This window comes from Danio rerio, chromosome 21, assembly GCF_052040795.2.
Source record: "Danio rerio strain M-AB ecotype USA chromosome 21, GRCz13ab, whole genome shotgun sequence".
Lineage (NCBI taxonomy): Eukaryota > Metazoa > Chordata > Actinopteri > Cypriniformes > Danionidae > Danio > Danio rerio.
This window is the reverse complement of record NC_141041.1, coordinates 31,524,156-31,550,010: the sequence shown is the minus strand read 5'-3', so window position 1 is coordinate 31,550,010 and position 25,855 is coordinate 31,524,156. Positions and strand designations below refer to the sequence as shown.

Here is a 25,855-nt window from a genome sequence, read left to right as displayed (position 1 = left end):
CTTTGTGTGGGAAATCTGTCTCTGCCTCTTGCTCTCTATCTCAAAGGCTCTTTGGTCTCCTCATTCTCCTCCATTAAATGTTCTAACCTCTGTCACTGGGTCTCGTACATTTAGCTGAGAAAAGATCTATCCAACCTTGAATTAATCACAAGGAAGTCACTTTATTTTAAGCCATTATGCCAGACATGTAAGGCAATTAAATCTAATTGCGCATTCTTATATAGCAGTTAAAATATCGAGTCATCTAAATTAATATTCTGGTGTTTTTTTACTCTAAAGTTGAAGTAATGGTAATCCAAACAAACACAGAATAGAAAAAAAAATCATATCGCTTTATTATGATGACTGAGAACTAAATAATCATTACGAAATCTAAATCAGAATGTTCCTTTAAATGATTTCATTAAAAAAAAATCATTGCAGCGCATATTTATTCATTTTTTAAAAAGTAAATGGAAGTGAAAGTCAGTGGAGTCCAATGCCATGACTTTCACTGAATAGATGAAAACAGAATATAAATGTCTATCAAAAAATGACAAAGAAACTTGTAGAGGTTTGGAGTGGGAAAAAACAATAGTACAAGTTTAGAGTAAAAATAAAAAACCCATTAAGGGTATGTTTACATGACAACTCTTATAAAGAGATATTTTACATACTTGAAAACTGAATAATTATCATAAAAATTTGAGTAAAATAATTAAACTTTTAATTGCATTTATTTATTCATTTGATTATATATATATATATATATATATATATATATATATATATATATATATATATATATATATATATAATATTTATATATCTTTTTTTTTTACTATTTTACTTCGAAATTAAATGAAAGTGAAAGTCAGTGGAGTCCAATGTCATTTGGTTCCCAATGACTTTCACTGAATAGACAAAAACAGAATATAAATATATATGAGAGAATGACAAAGAAACTTGTACAGACTTTGAAAAATGTGAAAAATAAAACACTAAGAGTATGTGTACATGAGAGCAGCAAATTTTAATGATTATTTTTTTTATTATTCATTTTTTTGATAAAATGTTGTTGTTGTTGTTGTTTTCATTATTTTACTGAGGCAGTAAATGAAAGTGAAAGTCAGTGGACTACAATTACATTTGTTTCACAATGACTTTCCTTAAACTACCTGTCAAAAGTTGGGGGTCACTTTTTATAATAATTAGTAATTTTATTTAATAATTTAAATAAAATTATTCTGTTCATCAAGGCGGCTTTTACTATTACCATTAATAATAATAATAATAATAATAATAATAATATAAAATAATATTGATTATATTAGAGTGATTTCTGAAGGATAATGTTATTTTGAAGACTGGAGTAATTAGGTTGAAAATTCATCATTAAAATCACTGAAATAAATGATTAAATTAAATGATAAACTACTTTTGAACATTCATTTTATAGTGCAACAACATTTCACAATTTTACAGTTAATGTTTTTTTTTTTTTTTTTTTGATCAAATAAACACAGCCTTGGTGAGCAGGAGAAGCTTATATAAAAACATTTTAAAATCCTACTGACCTCAAACTTTTGACCGTTATTGTATTTTGACAATAAAATGTAGAATTCTAATGCAAGAATACAAATATGTGTGACATAGCCACAAGACTCAAGACACTTGCAGGTTTGAATGGAAAAGGAAACCACTTTAAGAGTATGTTTACATGACAACAGTGCACTTAAAAATGGAAATGCTTCCCTTAACATTTGTGAATAGATTTGCATACACGTTTTCAAAACAATCCTCATTTACATGGAAACTACAGAAATGCTGTATTATTCATGCCAACTCAGACAATTGTGGTATTCTTTAAAAATAAATAAATAGATAAATAAATAAATAAATAAATAAATAAATAAATAAATAAATAAATAAATAAATAAATATTTTATGGATTTTAGTTGAAAACGTTATTATGTAAACATACCCTAAGTTCCTTAAATGATAAAAAAAAGCATTTATATTTATATTTTTTCTCATTTTTATTATATCACCATATGTAAGCAGCCTTAGTGCCTCACATAAATCAGATCAGCCTTCCACTGTACAATAAAAGAGCATGTGGAAGTGTAAAATGGCCATCTGGCTTCTTCCCACTCGATTACGACATGCCTTTCAGAGGTTATGGTCTTTTTATCTTCACTCTCATGTCAAACTTGGTTATTTTCAACTGTTAAAATGGAGACCCTACTTGTGTTAAACGGCAACCCTTCATTAAGCATTAAGTGGCTCTCACGGAGGGGATAACAACTGCCCACTTCATAATCAGCTCTGTCAGAGTACCTGTTCATCAGGATTAAATGGATGGCGGCAGTCCAGCTCTCAGGGGCCAAAGGAAATGGCACTTTGAGTTAACCATCCTTTTCCTCTTTAAGTAGTCATTCTGAAGCTTTTGTTGGCATTAAATGATATCTAAAGTTTGGCAGGATTGCTTAACATACAGCTTGACTTAAACCTGTAGCGCGGTGACTACCTGTTGCAGCACTGACGTTTATTAATTTTCCTAATAGCCTTCAACTTTAGCTCAGTTCAACCACTGGTGTTTTCTATGCAAAATGGCTCAGTGACAGCTCGGTGGAGAATCAGGGGACGAAAAAATCCTCAACGCAGAGGCATAGTGTGTGTATGCGTGTTCCTGTGTGTGTGTGTGTGTGTGTGTGTGTGTGTGTGTATGTGTGTGTGTGCCCCCATCTATGTCTGTTCATGGGGCTGGAGGAGATACTCTTCTAGCCTCAGTGACACATTAGCATTTGAGCTGGCAGATGACACTTATTCATGCAGATTGGCATCAGCGAGGCCTCTGTCTCTGAATAAAACATAGCTAGAACTCTTTACATACTCATAAATATTGTTTTCCAATTTGGTCGTCCTTAGTCAGATCATTATCCTCAGCTCAAGCCCTACTAGCTTAATGAGGCTCAAATGATAATATACAGCCATTATTCTATAATTCCTGCTCTTATAGAAGAAGCCACCTCAGGCTGCGGGATTGATCTTTGCCATCATGTTTAATACAACATCTCATCTCCTGCACTAGCCGGGTCAGAAACTATTAGAATTGGAGATTTCCATCGCCAGGTTCAAATGTTAAAAGTGTTATCAGCTGATTTAGACACATCCTGCCGCCACAACGGCCTGCACTGATGGTCGCGTTTTGCTTCTCTGTCTCTCTTTGCTGTCGTACTTCTCTTTCTTTCTTTCTATCTTGCTCTCTCTATTTCTCCATCTCCTCTCTGATCCGTCTCAGGTCGGCAGTTGACTATTTTCAACAGTCAGGCGGCCATAAAGGTGGGAGGTCAGGATAAGGGACGGCCGTTCCAGGGTCAGATCTCAGGCCTGTACTACAATGGCCTGCAAGTCTTGAAACTGGCTGCCGAGGGGGATCCGAATGTGCAGGTGGCAGGAAATTTACGCTTGGTTGGGGATGCACCCTCAGTCCTGTCCACTGAAACCACCTCAGCCACCCCTCCGGCAGCAGCGGACATGTCCACCACCATAATGGAAACCACCACCACTATGGCCACCACCACCACCCGCAGACAGCGCTCGCCAAGCCTGAAGGACAGCATTACGCAGGTAATTACACTGAGAGGCGGGCCTTTTGTTGGCTTGTTGTTTCTGAATGAGGGATTTTGCTTTACAAGATGTCCAGTTGGTATCAGCAATAAAAGAGCTGACAGGACGGACCACCCTAGGGGATAAAATCTGTCATTTCCAGCTTGAAAAAGAGCCGTCACTCTGCATTTGGAAGGCCCTGAAGGAAAGGAGTCATAATGCTCAGATTCGCATGTGTCAGGATATATCTCCCCCACATATGCTTTCCCTTTCATTCTTCCCACACGTAGTATTTTACTAGGCACATTTCCTTTGAACAGTCCTGCAATTTTCTCAAGTCATTATTTTCTAAGCCTCGAGAAACATATTTAGAACTGAGGCGCTTTCCGCGTGAAAGCAAACACTTTGAATAAAATGGTTACATTTGTATTCGTTTGTCAGATTTGTAGTTTGACATCCTTTTTAAATCTTGTTTAACGCACTTTTAAGAAAAAAGATAAACATATTTTTATGTGCATTTTGCAGTATATGTGTTAGAACAATAATTATCAAATATATATTTAAAAAGTATGCTATGTAAATGTAATTGTCTACATTTTATATACTATATGTTCATTACATCCTATTGTTCAGTCGTATTGTCAGTTTTCACTGAACTGAGTTGCTTATTTTATATATTTAAAGTTCATTATTAGTATATATTATAAATGCCTCTTGACAATCTGTATTCGTATACCCATCTTAATTTAAACTAAATATTCAGACCTCCTAGTTTGTCACGTTTTTTTTTTTTTTTTTGGAAATTTCTTACGATTAAAAAATGAGACAATTTTGTGCTAAAAACCACCTTTTTTATTGCAGGAAACGTATATATATATATATACGTTTCCTGCAATAAAAAAGGTGGTAATTTCCAGAAATTTGATGACAATTTTGTTATTAAATCTATATATATATATATATATATATATATATATATATATATATATATATATATATATATATATATATGTGTGTGTGTGTGTGTGTGTGTGTGTGTGTGTGTGTGTGTGTGTGTAAAAAAAATAAATATCTTATTTACCATATTAGGTAGCTTACTATGTTAGTGCAATGCGACACAATGACACAAATCCTAAACATAGAGTTTCTTTATTTTAGTCTCTTATCAAGACAAGATCTAAAACGGTAGGGATTAAGCCAAAGGAAGTTTGAATGACTTTTATTTTTTCCGCGATCTTACTTTCTCTCAGATTTCACTTCCTGGAGCATCTGACATCATGTCACACATAGAACATGTGCTAGGGCTTCTCCTACCGTAAAACACTTAAAACACTTATTGCCGTAAAACTCGTCAATGGCAGGGAAGCGTTTTCCCTCGTTAACTGTAAGGAAAGAGTTAAACGAATTAGTTTTGTCGATTTGACGCACATCATATTACCAGCCATACATGTAAAGCATAAATAATGTCCTTCAGTACGGTCACATCCAAAACGTCCAATTCGCACCACAGGATGTCTATATGTCATTTTTGCTATGACTTCACATGTAAATTTTTAAAATTAGTTGGGTTTTTTTTTGCGATTATTTTGGATTTAAATGTAGAATATTTTTGTTTTTGTTTTTTGTGTTGGATTCAGTGATCGCGGAATCGCGAAAAACTAGGGGTCTGAATATTATTGTCAAAACTAAAAATTGAGAAAGAATTGAGAATCTGAGTATTGACCTTTTTTTTTCTTGATTTTCTTTTCAGTTAGACTGTTTATCCTAATATACATAACAATATGTATTATGTTTTCATCTTATTACTAGGAGTCTCCGATCGATCGGCCAAAGATCGGTATCGGTTAATAATCACATTTAATGACTCAAACGATACTCGCCAATCTAGCCGATCTTATGAACTGATCGCAAGTGATTGTTTATTAGTTTACAAACAGAGGAAGATGCACATGCACACCTGGGTTATACAGATAGCAACACTACCACATAAGAGGAGGTAAATGATGTGTGGGGGCGTAAGCGACCGCTGCCCATGCATCACAGCAGCTAAAGTATTTACAGATGTGGTGTGATCTCTGTTTATACAGTTTATTGGCACGACTTATGGTCTCTTTGTTACAACCACTGTATATCCAGTGTTTTGAGCAGCTGTGACATGAGTGGAGCCCCATCTTGTGTCCAACCATATGACCTCAGCTCCGCAAGTCTCCAGCATACCATCTATTATTTTCTATAAAGCTGATTCTGCCCTGCTGAAAAATCAGCTTAAACCAGCCTAGGCTGGTTGGCTGGCCTTAGCTGGTTGACCAGGCTGGTTTTAGAGGGGTTTTGGTCATTTCCAGGCTGGTTTCCAGCCATTTCCAGCCTGGTCTTAGTTGGTCAGGCTGGAAAATGACCAGCTAAATCCAGCTAAAACCAGCTTGACCAGCCTGGTTTAAGCTGGACATAGCTGGTTTTGGCTGGGCTGCCAGCCTGGCTAAGCTGGTCAAGCTGGTTTTAGCTGGTCATCTCCCAGCCTGACCAGCTAAGACCAGGCTGGAAATGGCTGGAAACCAGCCAGAAAATGGCCAAAACCCCTCTAAAACCAGCCTGGTCGACCAGCTAAAACCAGCCAACCAGCCTAGGCTGGTTTAAGCTGTTTTTTTCAGCAGGGTGTCCACACTATATAGCTATAAGAGACATGTTTAAGATTATATGCAGTAATAACAATGTATAGGATTATATGCACCATCTTTAGTTTATTATAGGTAAGGAGAGATCACTTCAGTTTCATACTTAGAGGGAAAATGTGCTTCATGCAATGGCAAAGTTACATAAAGCTTGAAACATTCAAATTTGTACTCTGTATCGGCCAGTTACCATGACAAGAAATCGGTACTCAGTATCAGCTGCAAAAATCCTGATTGGAGCATCCCTACTTATTACTTAAAATATTCAATATGCATACAGTATATACATATGAAGAGTTCTGATGCAGAATCATTTAAAGGGCCATGAAACCCCATTCTTTCAGTTCAAGTCTACCTCAAATTTTTTTCAAAAAAATGCTCTGAGATGGGTGTGGAGAGCTGCGAGCAGAGGGAGGAGTGGGTGTGGCTGGCAGAGCAGGGGCGAAAGTGGGGAGCGAACAACTGTTGTCAGTTGGCTCACAAAATGAGACACAAACCGTGAGGAGGACTTCTCTCCTGAATCTCTAGGTCTGAATGCAGACACAGTGGATAGCACTGCTGCAGGTCTCTTGCCCTGTCTATTCCAACCATTAACCCTGAGGTAATCTGGATGATTTTAAACACAGGCGAACACAGCAGCACAGATATTGGTGATGTGTCTGAATGGGAACAAGCTCAACTGGTAAAAGACAAAGTCTGCCATTCTCCAATTCTATTACAGCTCTCCCGACAAAAATGCTTGCTGCAAACCAACAGCTTTGCTGGATCGGCCCTGATAGCATCTCAGGGAAAATCCAGGAAAACATGCAACAAACCCCATAGATCATGGAAATAATTATAAAGGTCAATGCAGTGCGTGGACATGTGTACGATGGCTCTCAAAGCTTGGCAACTCTGTCTTGCCTTCAGAAACCATGTGCAGTCATAAATAATTAATTAGCAAGGCTCTTTTCATAGGATAAGACAACTCCGCTGTGAATAATAATGAGAAACTGACGCTTCATCACTCCACTAGCAGATTTCGTGCTACGTCACAGATTATGATCCCAAAAATGATTTAAACTTGAAGATGAAATTGGCTGACAAATGCTCAAACTATCCAGTTTTCCCCACAATTAAAGCTGACAGGTGGTAACGTTGTTTTAACCGATGCTTAACACACACAAATCTGTTAAAATTTCAAAAAAGTACTCGAGGGTGTCTTAAACCTTTAAATGTCGTTTAAAGTGTGTTGCTAGAATGAGCTTTTTTTTTTTTACAGTACACTCTCAGAAATAAAAGTACAGGAGCTGTCGCTTGGGTGGTATCTTTTTAAAAGGTACACATTTGTACTTAAAGGGTCCATATTGGTACCTAAAAAGTATATATTAGTACCTAAAAATTTTAAGAGGAACACTTTTGCACTTTTAAGGTACTAATATGTACCCTTGAGGTATTGATATGGACCTTTTAGGTAGAAATTTGTACATTTTGAAAAGGTACCACCCCAGTGGCAACTCACATACCTTTATTTCTGAGAGTGTATGTTCCGTTATTTCACTTTAAATATAATAAAAAGTACCTATTTTGCTATAAGGGTGAAATTACTAAACCTATGCACAGAAGCCTGACAAAAAAAAATCCTCATTTCAGATTTCACTCAGAGTCATTTGCATCTAAACTCTTCATATAATTTCTACTTTGATACATTTCTGCAAGATATGTAATTTTTATTTCTTCAAAAGCTAGTTTCTTTATGCCATTCAAGCTTAGACTGACCATTATTGCCTCTGGCCTATAGCAATCCTTCCTATCTGTTGACAGCCTGAAGAAAAAAAAAAACAAATTAACCTCAAGCCGCATCTGTAAACGGCTGGAGCACCAGATTATTAATATGGAGGATATTGAGTGTCATATCTGACATGTGTGTTGTCTCGGGCGTCCATTCATCACATATTGGTTGTGAATTAGCAGCTCTCGCCTCTCCCACTGTCAGCCTTTATTCATGGGCTGTTCAAGTCCATTGATCAGCAGATGCACCATGATAAGAATAAAGGGCAAGCTCAATAACAATCACTGTCAATCATAGAGAAACTGCCACGATCCATAGCGACTATAGCGGCACGCATTAGCACGATCGAGGACAAGCACAGATTCTCTCACATGTGCGCTATGAATCACCCCTAATCCGTGCTGTCCTGGGTGTAAATAGTCATACAAAGCAATAGCAGGGAAATGGGGATATGAGTGAGACAGCTTAGTGCAGAGGAAGTCCCAGTGCAGCAGTCCTTTCCTCTTCTCTCCAAGATGAGCAAGACGTTTTTATGGAAAAGAACCAGACACTGTCTAGACTACAGATTCATTACTTTATGAACTATATTAACATTCACTGTGTAGAACCGACATTGAAAAAAAGCATTTCAGCGGAGCCTAAATTGATTTTGCCCAGTATTTTTGTGTTCTGTGTATTTTTATTGCTTATTAGACCAACATCAGTTACGACTTAATCCCATACAGAGTAAAAAAAATGGTTGGCTGGTTTTAGCGGATCTCCAATCTGGCTATTACAGGTTTTAATGTGTTTTTGAATGCTTATTTTAAAGCAAAATAAATCGGTCAGGCTTGTCTTAGCATGTGCTCAGCTGGGAGACTAGCTTGACCAATTTAGCCAGGCTGGGAGAGCAGCTTAAACCAGCCAGATCAAACAAACAAGCTTTATGTGTAGCACCACGCTAATATCGCTAATCAAGTTGACATTGTGTAAAAAGCTTCATTATTAGTTTAGCAACATGCTAACATTGCACCATGAATCAAGTCTGTCAGTCCCACACAAAGTATTTCATCATTAGCCACTCATTAAATTGACCACTTCCAGTAAAAGTTGGTTTGACTTTAACAACACTAATGCCCGATTTACACAGGGTATCAGCGTCAACACTTCCCATTCACTTTGAATGGGTGATGTTAGGCGTTGCCAAACTGCATTGTGGATCTGTCAGTGCCGCTTCAGTGGTGTGCTCGCTGAAGAAGTTGGGACTTTCTCAACTTTTCAAGTGCTGACGTACGCGTCAGCCAATCAGATCCCTGTATGCAAATAAACCAGCTCAGACAGTAGCCGATTGCTGACTAATTTTATTAGACGCTGATTTTTTTAGACGCTGAAGCCCCTTGTGAATCGGGCGTGACTGGAATAGGATGAAAGTGGGTCAATTGTTGTCAGAAGGTTTTATTTTCAGTTTAGCAATAAGATAATGTAACTGAAATTAGTTGTAAATCAATTCTGGCAGATTATTATTTTATTATTATTTGCTCAGTAGCTTAGCAGCATGGTAAAGTCATATTGAAATCAGTTATGATATCTGTGCCAACAGTTTTGTTCGCCACTGTTACACTAATCTAAACCAAGCTCAGGTGTAGTTACCCAGGGAGCAAAGACATCTGGCCCAGATTTGGAATAAAGTTGGCACAGCAGGCATTCGCCCGGCATTGGCATAGAGCATGTGGGCCAAACATGGCTCAGGTTTGGCAGAAATAGCACCGTCTTTAAGGCAGCACACAAGACTTGGGCCAGATATCAAATGTAATGTTTGGCCCAGATGTTAAAAATTTATGTGGGCCACATAAGTTTAGCCCATCTTGACCCACTTTTAAAATACATTTAAAATATGTTTGAGTAAATTTCACCAGTCGGGTTGCTTTGAGAAAAAGCGTGGCCATAAAGCGAAATGCTTCATGGGTTTATCAAATTAATTGCAGTCGTGACACACTAACACATCTGGTCCAGTTCAGGCCTAGTTATGACTTATTAACTTGGTTGAGACTTGGCCCAGATATGGTCCATGCTTGGCCCTTGTATGGAAGCCAGACTTGGTCCAATCATGTACTTTAATTCACTGCGGCATGTGGGCCAAACAAAAGCTGACTGTGTGGGCCAGATCTGGGCCAGAGAAATGTTCCTATGTGGATATTATTAGCTTACCAACATGCTAATGTTAAAATTGAAATTAATAGAAAGCTATTCAGCAGAATATTTTATCATTAGTTTAGCAACATGCTAATATTAAGTTGATGATAGAAGAGTGTTTTTCTTTGTTCAGTAACATCCTAGTTACACTACTAAACTCAACTGAATTGACGCTATAGATTATTTTTAAAATTAGTTAAAATAATATTATTGTTTATGATAATAGTTACTAAATAATAAAACTATAATAATAATAATAATAATAGCTAATATTAGTTTAGCGGCATGTTCATTTTACTCTATTTAAACAGCTTTATGTCAGTTGCATGTAGAGTGTTTATCTTAACGACATGCTAATGTAACACTATTGCAACTAATTGTGAGTTAGTTGCTGACATGAGAGTTTCAGTTTTAGCTTAGCTACATTCTTATGTTTTATTTTGAGCCATTTGGATTGCCATTTGTGTGGCATGCAGATTTTCTGCTTTAATAGAGCGTTTAGAATCAGTCACTTATGAGGTTGCATGACCTTTATGATTCTCTCTCCCCTTCCCTCAGCTCGAATCAGGCCTGAATGTGCTGGGAAAAACATCTGAATATTTGAAGGGCAAATCTACTCAGCGTGTGTCTCAAACTCAAATCGAGTGTTCTGAAAATCAGTCAAAGCTGCAGGGTCAGACATATGTTATTATTTCAGCCTCATTTTGAGCGGCTTGTGCTGTTTTCTATCAAAGCGTCCATACCTCTAGCAGCACAAATCTTTTGTTCTAAGATTGCTTTTCCAAGACCTCAAATTGGACCACAAATTTGCTCTGCGTTTGAAGTGAACCGCCACGTAAATCAAGGCTCACGTCAGTGCATTGGAAATTGTGCCATCGTGAATAGTGTCTGTTCAGTAAGCCCTTGATCACGCTGACACAACACCATCTCTATGCAAGGATTAGGACCTTTAAAGTGCCCTCGATTTTCTTTACGCCAAGTCAAAAAATTAGTCATGGTGTATTTGTCAGAAATGTATGCACATATCGAAACAACCTGCAATTCCAGTGCTCTTAATAAACTTGTCTTACCGAACACATAAGCATTGTGCAGAAGTGCAGATAAGAAGCGCGCTAATTATCCTTTATTAAACGCAGTCAGGCAAAACTAATGCTGCAATGCGTCTTTTAATTAGCAGTTCGGAATGTCAGAGTCTTTAGTATTTGTAAATCAGACTCAAAAACCTAGCAAATTTGTCATAGCTTTTCTTTGTCCCAGAAAATGCTTTGATCGTTCAAAGCCAGCCTTTTTTGTTTAAAATAAGCCTGATGGGGCTTTCTGTACATTTAATGTTTGTCACCATTTTTTCTTTCCAGCAGAACTCAGCAACACCAGTGTTTGATGGATGTCGAGGACACTAAATGTTTTTGTATATTTGGTGTAAATGAAGCGTGCTAACATTGCTTATTTGACGGAACGCCTTTGAAACAGCATGTTTTCTCAATAAGCTCACCTTCAAAAGTAATTTAACTTTGGCCGGTTGAGGATTCAAAATGTTTGTAGCTGACAGTGGTGAATAATCAGAAAGCAAGAAAAACACTAGATATGTGGAATAGATCAATGCAGGACTTTTCAGACCAGCAGATTAAAGGGATAGTTCACACAGAACAAAGCTTTGCTGTTTATTTATTTATCCTGAAAAAGTAGGTGATTTTTGTTCTCAGTAGAGCAGTTAACATTTGTTTAGCTGAACCTGTTCTTTAGTGATTTATCACAATAAGTCAATAGATGCCAGCACTTTGAGAGTCAAATAGCATATGCAGGCAAAACAAAATAAATACTCATGGCTCCTGATGATACATTAAATATATATGATAATATATAAATCAAATCGATCAGTTTTGTGCAAGAAACTGAACTAGTTTGATGCTCTTGCTACCACTTACATTACGGTCAATTCCAACACAGATAATTTACATAGAAACTGAATAGCTTTATCCAATAAAACTCATTGTAAGCCGTTTTGAATAAAACAATCTGCTAAATTAAAAAAAAAGTAGAAAGTATCATCCAAAGTGAACAATGTTTTGCTTTCTTCAAAATTCAGTGCTCAGCATATATGAGTACATCCCTCACAAATCTGTCATATAAGTTAATATTTTCTAAAGGAAGCTTTACAATATTATATTTGTCTAACAAATCTAACAAAATAACGGTCCAAAATTAGCACACCCAAATTTATATGTTAGGGGAAAATATTAAATAAAAAGAACAAAATTTAAAAGAAACAAACTTTTCAATTTGGTGAAATTTTGTAGATTGTAATTTATGTTTTCTTTAAACTTTTACATAAATTTAGTTGTATTATCTTTCTATTTCTAAAAATGTGTGAAGGCTAAAATATTATTTTAATAAATAGATCTCTTTGATAAATCTTTTTTGTTCAAATGCACCAAAATATATTACCCATATTGTTTGAGAAATGGCCAAAAATAATAATTTTCAAAATTGAAAGTATTGCACGTCTGCAAAAGTCATTATTATTATTGCACACTACATTGCAATTTTCTAAGGTTTTTTTAGAAACGACTTAAAATTTCTTTATTTAAAACATTCTTTAGTTCAAATGTTAGAACAAGCTTATAAAACCTATCATGAATGAATAAATATGATAGTGAAACCACCTGTAGGTGAACAAGGCACAAAACATGTTTGGCATGATTTTTTGCTATTTTCAGACCAGCACATCCCTAATTTTTATGTTTTGCACCACGTTGTTGAAATAGCAAATCCATTTGCTCCATTTTGTGGACTAATTGGTGTGCCGATCTAAAAAAGAGGTGTGTTAAGGCACATTGTTGAGAATCTAAAATGGACAACACTATTGACTAACTAAAAGCAACTTGCGCTGGTCTAAAGTCAAAAATAAAATATTACAAAAAATATTACAAAAATTATTACTTTCTACATAAATATAAAAACCACTGTCTCTATGCCTCATCTCAAGGTTTTTTTTTAGTTTATTCATGACAATTTGCATTTATATAATGTTATTATTAGTAGTAGTAGTATTTATTTAATGCATATTTATATTTGTTTTAATAAAAACAAGTTTAAATTCGTCCATCAGTGAGGTTTCGAAGACAGATTCATTATCATATGGGGCATGAGAATAGGACGTGTGTTTGGATATAAATCCGTTTTTTTACCACACTTTGTGTTACTGTACATTTATTCGTTTGCTACAAATTAGAACTGAATTTAAAAATAGTTTTGAATCAAATCTTTGTGCTTAACAAATTAAATTAAAATTTGTAGGCTAATGGATGTCTTTAGTAATGTTCGCACAAAACCATTTCCTTATCCACAAAATTAAAAGAATAAAGTAAAGGGTAAAAGTAAAGAGAACGAGAAAGTAAAGATGCCGAATGTAGGAGGCTTGTTTTTTATCCTCGTGCTGCAGACGGTATGTTTAACTGTTTTCTCGTTAGTGAAGTGTTCAGTTTTTATACTCACAAAGTCCGCCTGGTAAATAGCAAATGTGCCATGGTGCGACACAACAGGCTCGTAATGGAAATGGGAGATGAGACTGTTTGGTTTAATGCAAATTTTGCTCAAAACACTCATTAAGGGAATAAGCACAACCCTGTTAGACTATGCACCGTGGCGCAAACTGTATTTTTCCTTCCGTAAATTAGCAAAAGTGGATTCAGAAATGCCCTTAATGCTTTTGCGCCATGCTCTTCAGACTTTGAGCTTAGATAGTTAAAACAGAACCCCTAAAGTCCACATGAAATCAAAATTCACAACAGTTTTGCTAGCACACATTGTTAGTCTTAATGTGAACAATTAATTCATGGAAATTAATTCATTGAAATAAAAATATTAGTTTTATTTAATCAAAATCCGACTACTTGCTTCCACTTTCAAATGGCAGTCCTTAATATCTGCCTTAATGAATAAATCAGTAAACTCAGTGAAAACATTCATTCAAAATACTGTATATTCATTCGGAAAGAAAACACCACATTGTTACTTTGAGACTTGCAAACATTATGCTCTTGCTTAGTTTGGAAATATATATGTCAGTAAATCTGAGCAAAATCAGAAAAGATTGTTTCAAAAACAGGTGCTTACATCTTGTTTGTCTAACTACTTCATAAACATCAATTAATTTATGATCACAGAAGAATTCATTAATTAACTTTACAGTTACAGCAAAAAATGTTATCTTAGATGGCCTATAGGTGAGTAAATTGCAGATGACTTTCATTTTTGCGTGAATTATCCCTTTAAGACGGTCTGCAGGCAAATCTAATTACCATATAGACATCAATCATGGTCAAAATAATCAGTATTTAAATGTATATGTGGTGTGCATCTGCATATATTAGGCTGGAATCTATTACAGAGTAAAAAAATGTATTATCTCTGCTGCATCATGGAGTCCACAGACATGAGCTTATTGCATTAACTCTTATGATGCTTGCTCTGAATGTTTTCATTTGTAAAGTATTCCCTAGCCGTGTGTATTGTTTTGTTGATATTAAAACAGAGCGCATGAATGCAAATACCAGTGTCAGCCTCAATATATACCTCCATATACCAGCACTCGCAGTCGATGCTTCCCAGCCCCGCAAACAGATAAATATGCTCATGCGAAATTGTTCTGACCTCTCGATGGGAAAGGACAAACTGAAGCGTCCAAATCAGTCATGGCCCACATCCAATTACATGTTTTATGAATGCGAGGTATGAGTAGGGAATGTTAATTCAAACTCAGGTCAAACCAAGGGGCAGCAAAGCCATTTTTGGTTTAACACCATTGCATGGTAAGAGTTGAACAAATGCCTCAGCAAACCAGTGACTGTTTCTTCAAAGCTGTGGGCTTCGTGTTGGCTGAAATTAAACAATTCTGAGAAGTGTTTTTTCATAAAAGGGTTTTAAAATGTCATCTTGTTCACCGTGGATGTGGTGGAAATGACATTTGAAACATTTCTGAGATCAAATGGTTTTTTTAGGCTTGCTAAGGCTCTTCTCTTAGCTAGCATTTTATGTGTGTCAAATAGGCGCAATAAATACATAATTATTTTACATAAAAAGACTGGAAATGGCTTTTTAAAAATAATTTAAATCAGGCATTCAATTCACAGAAACAGAAAGCAAGTACAGGTGAATGAAGTATACAACTTCATTCACTCGTGTTTGGCTTGCTGAGGATAGTTTCATAATTCAGGATTTTATTTTTGTTCTTCACTGACAATGTTTAATCCCTGTAAAACATAAACGACTGTATTTGGGGAAAACTGATTGCTTCAAATTAAAAACACACTAAATGTTTTCACATATTTTATTGTAAGCAAGTATGCTAAAAAGTGTAATAATAATAATAATAATAATAATAATAAAACAATAATAATGACAATAACAACAACAGTAAAATGTATTTTCTGGTATTTTTAGGAGGCAAAATGAACTGTTAGGCCTTCAAGCTTAATGTTCTTGTCATTTTATGTTTCCTTCTGTAATTATATATATATTGTGTTATTTATATATTTTTTAAATATTATATATTTTCAATTTGTTATGTATTTTTATTTGCTAGAAATAGCATGCAATAAAATATGTAGACATTTAATGAAATAACGAAAACCTTTTAAGTGTAAAACGGATTAATTACAGTGAAATTAACATTAATTGTAATTTTATAATTTCTTTAAATCATATGATAAACCCTGAAATTATTTTATTAGTCCGGTCTTTGTTGTAAACGCATCATTTTTAATCATTCATATGTCTATAGGGCATATTTATTATAAATTTTAAATATAAATTATCTGGGTATTCGGGTGTAAAATTATATTTGAAAAGTCAAACAAAACAATAATACAAAGTTTTTAAACGTTTCAGCATGAACAAAGCTGAAAAATCTATTAGCTTATTTATATATATATATAAATTTTTGGGACAAAAAAAAAGAAAACCAGCCAGATAAGATAACCAGCACAACTTCAGATTGCATTTCAAGGTTGCAGAAAAAGAGATTAAAGTGATAGATCACCCAAAAATTAAAATTCTCTCATGATTTACTTACCCTCCAGTTGTTTCAAGCTTGTTTTAGTTTCTAGTATTTTAGTGGCTTCAAACATTCTTTAAAATATCATGTTTTCTGTCCAACAGAACAGATTTAAAAACACTAGAGCGTGAGGAAATGGTGATTGTGAATAATGAAAGGAACTTTTCCTTTATCTGGAAAAGACTGTTTTATTATGCTTGTTGAAAAGCTCTTCACATTCTGAGAGCAATCATTCAATTAAGTGGCTCAGATGTATTTATGTGTATTATCCCAGCAGGCACAGGGCATCAACATGATATCAGATTGATGTTGTATCCCAAAGTTAAGGAACGTTGGATTTTGGTTGGAAATGAAAATCGAGTTGATATCTGATGATCATCAGACCGATGTCAGTCTACAATGCTGATGTTGGATTTTGGTCACTTTCCAACACAACCAAATATCAACGTCTAATGATGTTACTTGACGTTGTGTGGATGTTACCACTATGGCGTTTATCAGATGTTGGATTTTGGTTGCCATACCTGATGAATGATTGTCAATATTTGATGTAAATATGATGTTGGTTTAATATATTGGCTCGACGTTCGATTTTGGACACTTTTCAACACAACTTAATATCAACCAAATATCAACATCATTTGACGATGTTTTTGGACATCAAAATAACATTGTCCTTAGATGCTTGCAATACCTAAATCTAAGCTAATATTAACGTCTTATGCTGTGTGCTTGCTGGGATAATATTTTGTGGCAAGCCTAAGATCAGGAAAAATTTGTCCAATCAAAACATTCGGTCTGAGCATTATGAAAGGCTGTCCTACTTGTTTGTCAAAATATGTTATTGCAAACCTCTACCCACACAGAAAGTATTAGATTAATGCTGCTTCTACAAATGCGGTTCAGACAGAAAATGGCTAGCAAACATCAACAACCTACCTTTTCTTGAAGCATTAATTACTAACTTTTACTATAAAGTTTTCTCTCTGGTGAATGTTTCGTGATGTATTGTAATGATGTTGTATAGTGTGCATTAATGTGTTCAAGAGGATGCCAATTTGCTGGAAGGAGATATGCTTTCCATGCTAACAGGCTAACACTACTATTTTCCAATATCTCCCATTATAAAGTGTCACGTATGAAGTGTGTGTTGTATGTTTTTTTTTTTCCTCCTGCAGAACTCGGATGACCTGCTGGTGGCCTCAGCTGAGTGTCCCAGTGATGATGAGGATCTGGAGGAGTGTGAGCCGGGCACTGGTGAGAATACACACACACACAAACACATGCACACAGCTGTCAGCCTCTCGCTGCGCACACACAGCACTTAAGATCTCTGTCTTGTTATAAAAACTGGGTTTTTAATGACTTGTTGACATTTTCTGATTCTGGATTTAGTGCAGTTTTGTTGATACTAATATGGGCACCCTTGGTAAAAATGAGCAGTGAAGGCTGTGAAGAAAATATCTTTGATGTTTAACCTTCTGATCTTTGGCTCAAAATATTAACAAAAAGCAAAGCTCTCTCATTGATAACTCTGAATTAATATGAGCTAAATTTTTTTGAAGTATTTTCCAACTGGGTGACCAGTCCAGGAACACTAAATTGCTCCACTTGTTTTTTAAGAAACACAAAGGTCAAGTTATGATTTCCAGCAACAAAACAAAAAAAAAACTGTTGGGCTTTACAAATCGGGAAATGGCTTTAAGAAAATGACATGGTTAAACAAGAAAGACATTTTGTTCACAGCCTACTTTGTTCATTTTTATCAAGGGTGCAAATATTAATGTCTACTTTTTAATTCAAATTAGAGCTTACATTTAAAATGTTCTATTTTATTGTTTTTAAAAACATGTTAAGAATTAGAGATAAAATGAAATTGATGCTTATTTTTTTTAACTATCCAGCAAATAACATATATTTTGATGTAAAATATACATTGTACATGACCTTATCAGTTACAGATATGCTGCCTTTTTTACCATAATTCCTGCTAGGACTATATAAAATATTAGTCCTGTAGACCAGTGGTTCTTAACCAGGGGCCAGGGCCAACTAGGGGTCTTCAACAAAGTCAAATATTTAAAAAATTCAAGATTAACAGTTGACAATATTAAAATAATTAAACCCGTATCTAAATGAAAATGCTGAATATACTTAAGATTTAAACCAAAATGTATTTCTTATATAATCATAATAACATAAATAATGAAAAATTCTACATCTTCTTTCCCTTATTTTCAAATCTATGTATTACAAAATACTATTGCTTGAATATAATATAATATAATATAATATAATATAATATAATATAATATAATATAATATAATATAATATAATATAATATAATATAATATAATATAATTACGCTTTACAAAAAGGTGTAATTTATTAATATAACTTTAATTTTACTTTTTTGATGTAAATATAAATAGTATTAACTTAATTTATTAAAGTTATTTACCATCAACTAATTCTTTAATTGTATTTGTTATTTTGTAAGATTTATTACAATTTCTTATTCAAGTTTGAGGTCAACTGTATTTATAGCACCTTAAAACAACATGAATGTTGACCAAAGTGCATCACAAACATGGCAACAATAATAAACTATTATGGATGAAATATGCTACAACAATATTTAAAAACTAAAAATAAATTTCAAAAAAATGTCTAGTCAAATATATTGTTTAACATAACAAAATGTGAGCTAAATTAGAAATACTAAACTATAGTAATAATGAATAATCCTACATAATGCCATATACAATTAAAAATAATACATAAAAAATAACTTTGTGACAATAAATACAATAATAGAAACAATCTAACAACAACAAAAAAAATATTCTACCAACAATTTTTTAATTGTAATGTTAATTCCAAAACTTGTTGTAACTGTTAACATTAGTTGCTGCACTAAGCTAAGATGGACATTTTTATTACTTTATTTTTATAGCAAAAAGGCATAATTGCTAGGAAATGACATTATTACTTCATACTGCATAATGCCTTAACTAAGGTGAACAACTAAGACCTTTTTATTAAGTGCTGCCAGATATTTTATTATTCAATCAGTACCATTTAATCAGAAACTCTGAAACATATTATTCAACTGTTTATAACAAAAGGATTAAAACAAGCTACTTTGTCACAGTTATAACAGAACATACTTTTTTTCGAGCCTTTGAATCAAAAAGGTTGAAAACCACTGCTGTAGACTCAGTGAATAAAGGGAAAAAAAAAACTTTTAGGTCTTAACAAGTCATTCATGAACTCAATAATAATGAGCTAATCTAACAGAAAGGTTTTATGTTGTTTGATCTTTTGTTCCCATCTGGGCTATTCATAACGCCAAGTGGTCATTCCACTCCATCACTTGGTTTTCTGCTATGAGCTTTCATAAATCAGCTGTAAAATAGGTGTGACGTCAAACTGTGTGGCATAGAACATGAAATTATTACCCTGTGCTCAGCTATTGCTATTGTGATTGTGCATTATGTTGCAGTCATTCAGTGTTGTTGAGTGGTTCAGTTCTTTCTGATGGCCCATCTGGAAAATCAGCTGTTGCCGTTTGACATTTGTTCAAGCCTTTGGTTCCATTTCAGATTATTTTAGATGCACAAAGTGTGAAATTAAACAATTGAACCCAGACATTTCTTATTTACTAATTGGTACAACAGCCCTATTTGTTTGGCTCTGTCTCAAATTCTAGTCAGCTGCCTAGCTAGCTTATTTAGCAGTCGTTTATGCATTATTAAAACAACAATAATTAATTGCACCCATATTTTAGGAGTAAAATTAATTTAAAATGAAAGTTTTGTTGTTGTTTTTATCAGTACTGCTGATGTTGTAGTTTTACATTAACATTCAGAGGTTTGGGGTCAGTAAGATTTGTTATGTTTTTTAGAATTATAATTTAAAATGTTTTTTCTGTTTTATAATGAAACTAATTTGTTTATGTGATGCCAAAGCTAAATTTTGAATAGTATTACTCCAGTCTTCAGTGTACCATTATCCTTCAGATAGCATTCTAATCAGATGATTTAATGCTTTAAAAACAGTTGTGGTGTTACCTTTTTTTAATCCTTGATTTAATTCAGGATTCTTTCATTTAAATTTGATTAAAATAGTTCATAAGAATACCATTTATTTAAAATAGTTTTTTGTGAAACATTTCATGTTGACAGTCACTTTTAACCTATTTACACAGCAAGTATTTTAGTGCTTAAGTGATCTAAACATAGACAGATTGGACAAATCAAATAAACAGATCAGACAGACTTTCTGTCATTCATTCATGTCTATTTGATGTCTAGTCTATTTTTGGGCAATTCTTAGACATCTTTTAGATTTTCACTGACACCTCAAATTTAACAAGGTTAAATTTGAGGTGTCAGTGAAAATCTAAAAGACTTCTAAGAATTAGATTAAACATAAAATTGCTTTGTGGGTTGTTCGCACTTGCTTAATAAAACAATAATGATTAAAAAACATACTAACCCCAAAGTGTTTGTACAATAGTGTATATAATTAAGGGTATGTTCACACTTGGCAAGTTTGGTTCAGTTAAAACAAACGATTGGCATCTGAACCTTGGTGCACCAAACATCCAAGGGTGCATTTCTGAAAACCATTGTTAACCAACTAAGGTCACAAGTTGCGTTGTTACAAACATAGTTTTTTGATTTACCATTTCCCAAGTCCGTCGTTCCAACAAACATTCGCAAACTCGTACGCTTGCAACTACACCTCTAAAACTGTAGTAACAAGCATAGTTCCTGGTTGGGTTCTATTCCCAGTCATCCCCCTATTTGCCCTATTTATTTAGAAAGTTCCAACATGAAGTCATCTTGCTTTCAAAGTATTTTTACAGTTCAGTTATAGCGATCTTCATTTTGACAATTGCGTTCTCTTCGCAGTGCCCTTTGAAAAGATATATGCCATTTTGAACACATCCAAGGCTAATGATGAAAGCTATAGATGACCCATTATTTAAAAGTAGAATTTATATTACGTCTCCAAAGCTTGTGAAAACAAAAAATATATAGCATACGTTAATGCTTTTAATTTATAGTAGGTTATTTATTAAGAAATGTGTCTGTACTGTAGACCTATATGACATGGGCCTTTTGGTTAGAACATTTCTGCAGTGGTGTATATGTGTCAAAAAGTAAATAAACAATATTCTATGTATTAATAATAATAATTATTATTATTATTATTATTATTATTATTATAAATTAATGATAATAATAATAATTATTATTACTATTATTAAGTAGGATTTTTTCTTTTCTTAACACTTTGCTTATTGTGAATTACAACCATTAGCCTAATGATTTATTTGATTTATATATGAGATTAAAATATGCGTTACTAAGTGGGTTTATGCTTATAATAGAATATGGAATATTCTCAATAAAATTTGTAAAGGAAACGTAGGCCCTAAATGTGTTGTTTACATATATTTCAATTAATATGGAAAATTAATATGGAAAACGAGTGCCTGTTTTTATTAAAAACTAATAATGGATTTTTTTTACACCTGTGCGTGTAAAACAATATAATTTAAACAAAGAAATTATTTGGGTTTTTTTTTCTAAAGAAGTTGTTACTCCACCCAGTTTAGAGTGTCATTGCTGACATTCTGCTTTATAACTAACATGGCTCAAACAATGGATCTGTAAAAAAGCAGCCAAAGTTTTGGGAAACACTCCCTCCTACATCGTTTTTCCCAAATGATGCATCTTGCTATCATATTTTAGCCACAAATTATGTTGTTATGTTTGGGAAACACACTCCAGATCGAAAAGCCTAAAAAGACATCTAAACCAAGCAAAAACCGGGCATAATGTTGTGAGATGCAACCATAAACATTTCATAAGTCTTTGGACTGCTTAACATTATAAATCCATCATAATTTTTTTTTTTTTTTTTTTTAAGTTTTGAACCCTTAGGGAAAGTATTAAAAAGTGACAGTAAATATAAAGGACTAAATTAGGACTAGATGAATAATTCTCTATTTTTGTTAATACATACGAACCAAACAAACCAAAAGAATCCAACTGAAAGTGTGAATGCACCCTGAAATGTAGAATATCTGCGCTTTATACTCAACTTCTTAGCTTAACCTCATGCTAGTGTCAGTTGTCACCATCTTTTTGTTTTTTTTTTATGAAATTTCGGCCTTTAAAGAACGTCTCAAATCAGTCAAAACAACCTACAAGCTTCCATTTTGTTTGTAATGACATTTACTAAGATTGTCAGCATTAGGGCAGCTAGGCTAACTAGGTTTTGAGACACAGCGTTTAACTCAGTTATCAGTGAATGCACATATGCACAGGATTGTATTTGTATTTGTAAAAGTCAGCTGAAAGACTAGAGCACAGATGAGTGTGTCAGAGGAGGAAAAAGTTGTGTTTTTAAAGGGACCATCTTACACACTTTTGTTTTTGTAATTTGCTTTTTTTCCATGCAAAAATCATGCGGCCTATTTGTTGATGTAAGTGACCCAAACTCCATGGTTTGCTATCTTGTTTAACCAAAGAAGAGCCAAGAGCTATTCAAGAGTTGGTTCTGTTGTAGATGTTATTGTAGTCTTCTAGACATGCCATAGGTTTAGAAACTGTTTTATGGTAAATTCTAATGTGTTGTAAAATAAATTGAACAGAACAGTAGTTGAAATAGTGTGTGTATGTATGTGTGTACTTGTAGACCTTCTCAAGCCCTCGCTAATTCTTCTTCCTCTCGTCCCTTTCTCCTCTCTCCTCCCAGGAGGTGAACTTGTGTTGCCCATAATAACAGTGGACACCCAAGACCCCATTTCCATGGCCACCCGTTACCCCGCAATCCCCGCCCCTCCCACCTCCCTGACCCCCCTTCAGACCACCAAAGAGTCCCTCATTCTTTCCGACCCCCGTCCGCCATGCCCTCCAGACCAGGAGGACTGCGGTGACCCCATGGAGGTGTCGGCCTTCGGCTCCGGAGAAATGACGGAGTCCGATGACGAGGACTTTAACAGAAACTCCCCCATGGTCACAGACAGGACGGTCCTGCCACCGCCCCCTGGTGTAGGCAAAAGTGGCCACGGTGACCACCGTCCTCCAGTCCCTGCCCCGACCACCCATCCTAACCAGCTCCACATCCCAGCGGGCAAAATGAACACCCGCGACCAGGTGCTCCTGCCACCCGTCCCGTCCTCGCGCCACACTCCAGGTCTAACCTACCCGCCTGATTTCCCCCATGTGCCCACAGCTCATCCCACCGACCTGATGGAGAAGGGCCGTCCAGGTGCCGTGGAGGTGATTCGAGAGTCCAGCAGCACCACAGGCATGGTGGTTGGCATCGTGGCTGCTGCCGCCCTCTGCATCCTCATCCTCCTATACGCCATGTATAAATACCGCAATCGAGACGAAGGCTCTTATCAGGTGGATCAAAGCCGCAACTCCGGCTCTGAAAGCAACGGTGCCGTAGTGAAGGAGAAAACGCCGAGTACGACTGCCGCCGTGGCTAAAACCACCACCAAGGGCAAGAAGAACAAAGACAAGGAGTATTACGTCTGAGAAAGACAGAGGAGAAGGTACTGATGAGGATTGACCTCCTCTAAACATTTAAGCCACACAATCTTCTGTTTACTTCTCCAAACGTTTTTTCTGCCACCGAAAGACACGGACGGATAGACTTGACGGATAGATCCTCCTTTCGTTGCTGTCTTGCGAAGCCATCGTTGTATGTAATTTTATCTCTTATCATGTCTAAAGAAAATCTTCCATTACATTCCAGGTGATGTAATGCCCTCTTTACGATTAAAGATTTATGTTTCGCGTGGTCCACAGGAGAGAAACGAAACACCATGGACAGAGAGAGAGAAAACCCGCCAAACATGAGCTTTTAGTACTATTCTTGAACGTTCAGTTAATATTATGTTTATAGAGCTATGAAATTGAGATCTCGTAGCAGACATTCGCTGGCCCTCCTTGTAATAATTCATGAACAACAGAAGCGATTGTGTTCGTTATTTGCACAAGACAAGCAGATGCTCCCATCAGTTCTTGTGGAGATGTTAAATCTGACACCTTTTTTGGAGGGAGAGAAAAAAAATACAGTGAGAAAGGCAGAGGATAAAATCGCATCTTCTGTTTTGTTCGGTGATAGAGCCGAAATAACTGACTTCATTTCCACTCGGATATTTCTTTTGTCAGGTGTAGAAAGTGGGATTTATCTGTCCCTGTCATGAAAACACATGAATCTAATTCTTTCTTTGTTGTGTTGCTGCCATGGTTTCATAAACACGTTAGAATCGCAGATCAGACAGCGAAGGGTGCTTTAACATCCACACCTCCACCAGTATTCAGAAGGTTGTTAGAACTTTAAAAAGGTATCTCTATCTTTCGCTCTCTCTCTCTTCATGGTGCCGAAACATTGTGATCTGTTAGGCTACTAATTGTGTTCCATGCATGATGTATTCACATTCAGCTTTTCATGAGAGGTTTTTGATATGAAATACATAAAGTTGATAACTTTCATCTCACCCGGAAGGATACATAGCACCATGGACAAGCACGACGCAGACCTCAGAAAGCGGGACTGTCCTGAACTGAGCATCAGCTTGGACAAAAGATGTTGTATCTATGTAAATACAAGACATTGCTGAAGACTCTTCAGGAGACAGGTTTGTGTGTATCGTGCAGACGGTACGTATGTGCGCGTGCGATTGTGCGTGTGTGTGTGAGTGTTTGTCCTCGTTTGTCCTCCGGCATGAGAAAGATATACGCAAGACTACATGAACTCTTTCTCTTGCCTCCTATATTCTCTATGGTGTGAAACTACAGCCCAATACCCATCCAAATGAGACTGCAGACAGTGAAACAAACAGGATAAGGAGAACGGAGGCGAAATCATATTTTGAGAACTGTGTGGCGTCTCTTTTGGGCGGACAAAAAAGGAACTCGTTCTCATCAGGATGCCAGCTCACCACCTCCCAAACCTTAAAGGAAAGCGTATGAGAGCAAACTGACAAGACTTTAATGGATAAAGCAGCACAAACCTTGTGTCCGGACTTTTGTATCAAAGGACACCTCCTGGAAAGGAGGAAAAAGGAAGAAAAAAAATCAACAACACAGTATACTGTCTAGATATTTCTCACATTTGAAAAATATGGTTTTCCTGAATTGACATTCCTTGTTATTACAAAAAAGATTTTGTTTAGTCCTTTCTCTTCAATTGAAAAAAAAAAATGTTATTCACTACAGATATATTACTTCAGTTCCACGAAGTGATTTTCAAAGGTGAAATTCTGGGGGTGGGGGGAGGGATGTTTTGGGATTTTATTGAATTTGGTATAAAAAAAAAGAATGAAGCGTAACACCTAGCCATACCTCCATTTTATATTTGGGTTTTTTTGTTATATCATCGACAGGGCTTTTTTTCATTTGTGTTTTTGTTTTGTTTGTTCTTTTAAGATATAATTGTCATTTACCTATGCTGGTCAAAGTATATTCCCGTTCTTAATGTAATTGTAAAGTGTTACTGTGAGATGAAATCTAAATATGTGTACATTGACAGAGGGAAAAATACACTTGGTTCTATACTTCGTA

At 35.3% G+C, this 25,855-nt stretch overlaps 1 protein-coding gene across 35 annotated transcripts in view; it reads left to right on the top strand.

The window, feature by feature from the left end:
- Window positions 1–25,855, top strand: part of nrxn2a (neurexin 2a) — a 762,095-nt gene extending 736,240 nt beyond the window's left edge. For 23 of the 35 annotated variants that reach the window (XM_087299962.1, XM_087299955.1, XM_087299951.1 and 20 more), the window contains 3 exons: window positions 3,284–3,612; window positions 17,437–17,515; window positions 23,034–25,855. In XM_087299962.1, the coding sequence (XP_087156088.1) occupies window positions 3,284–3,612; window positions 17,437–17,515; window positions 23,034–23,821 (1,196 nt within the window). In that variant the 3' untranslated portion in view covers window positions 23,822–25,855. 35 annotated transcript variants of the gene reach the window in all.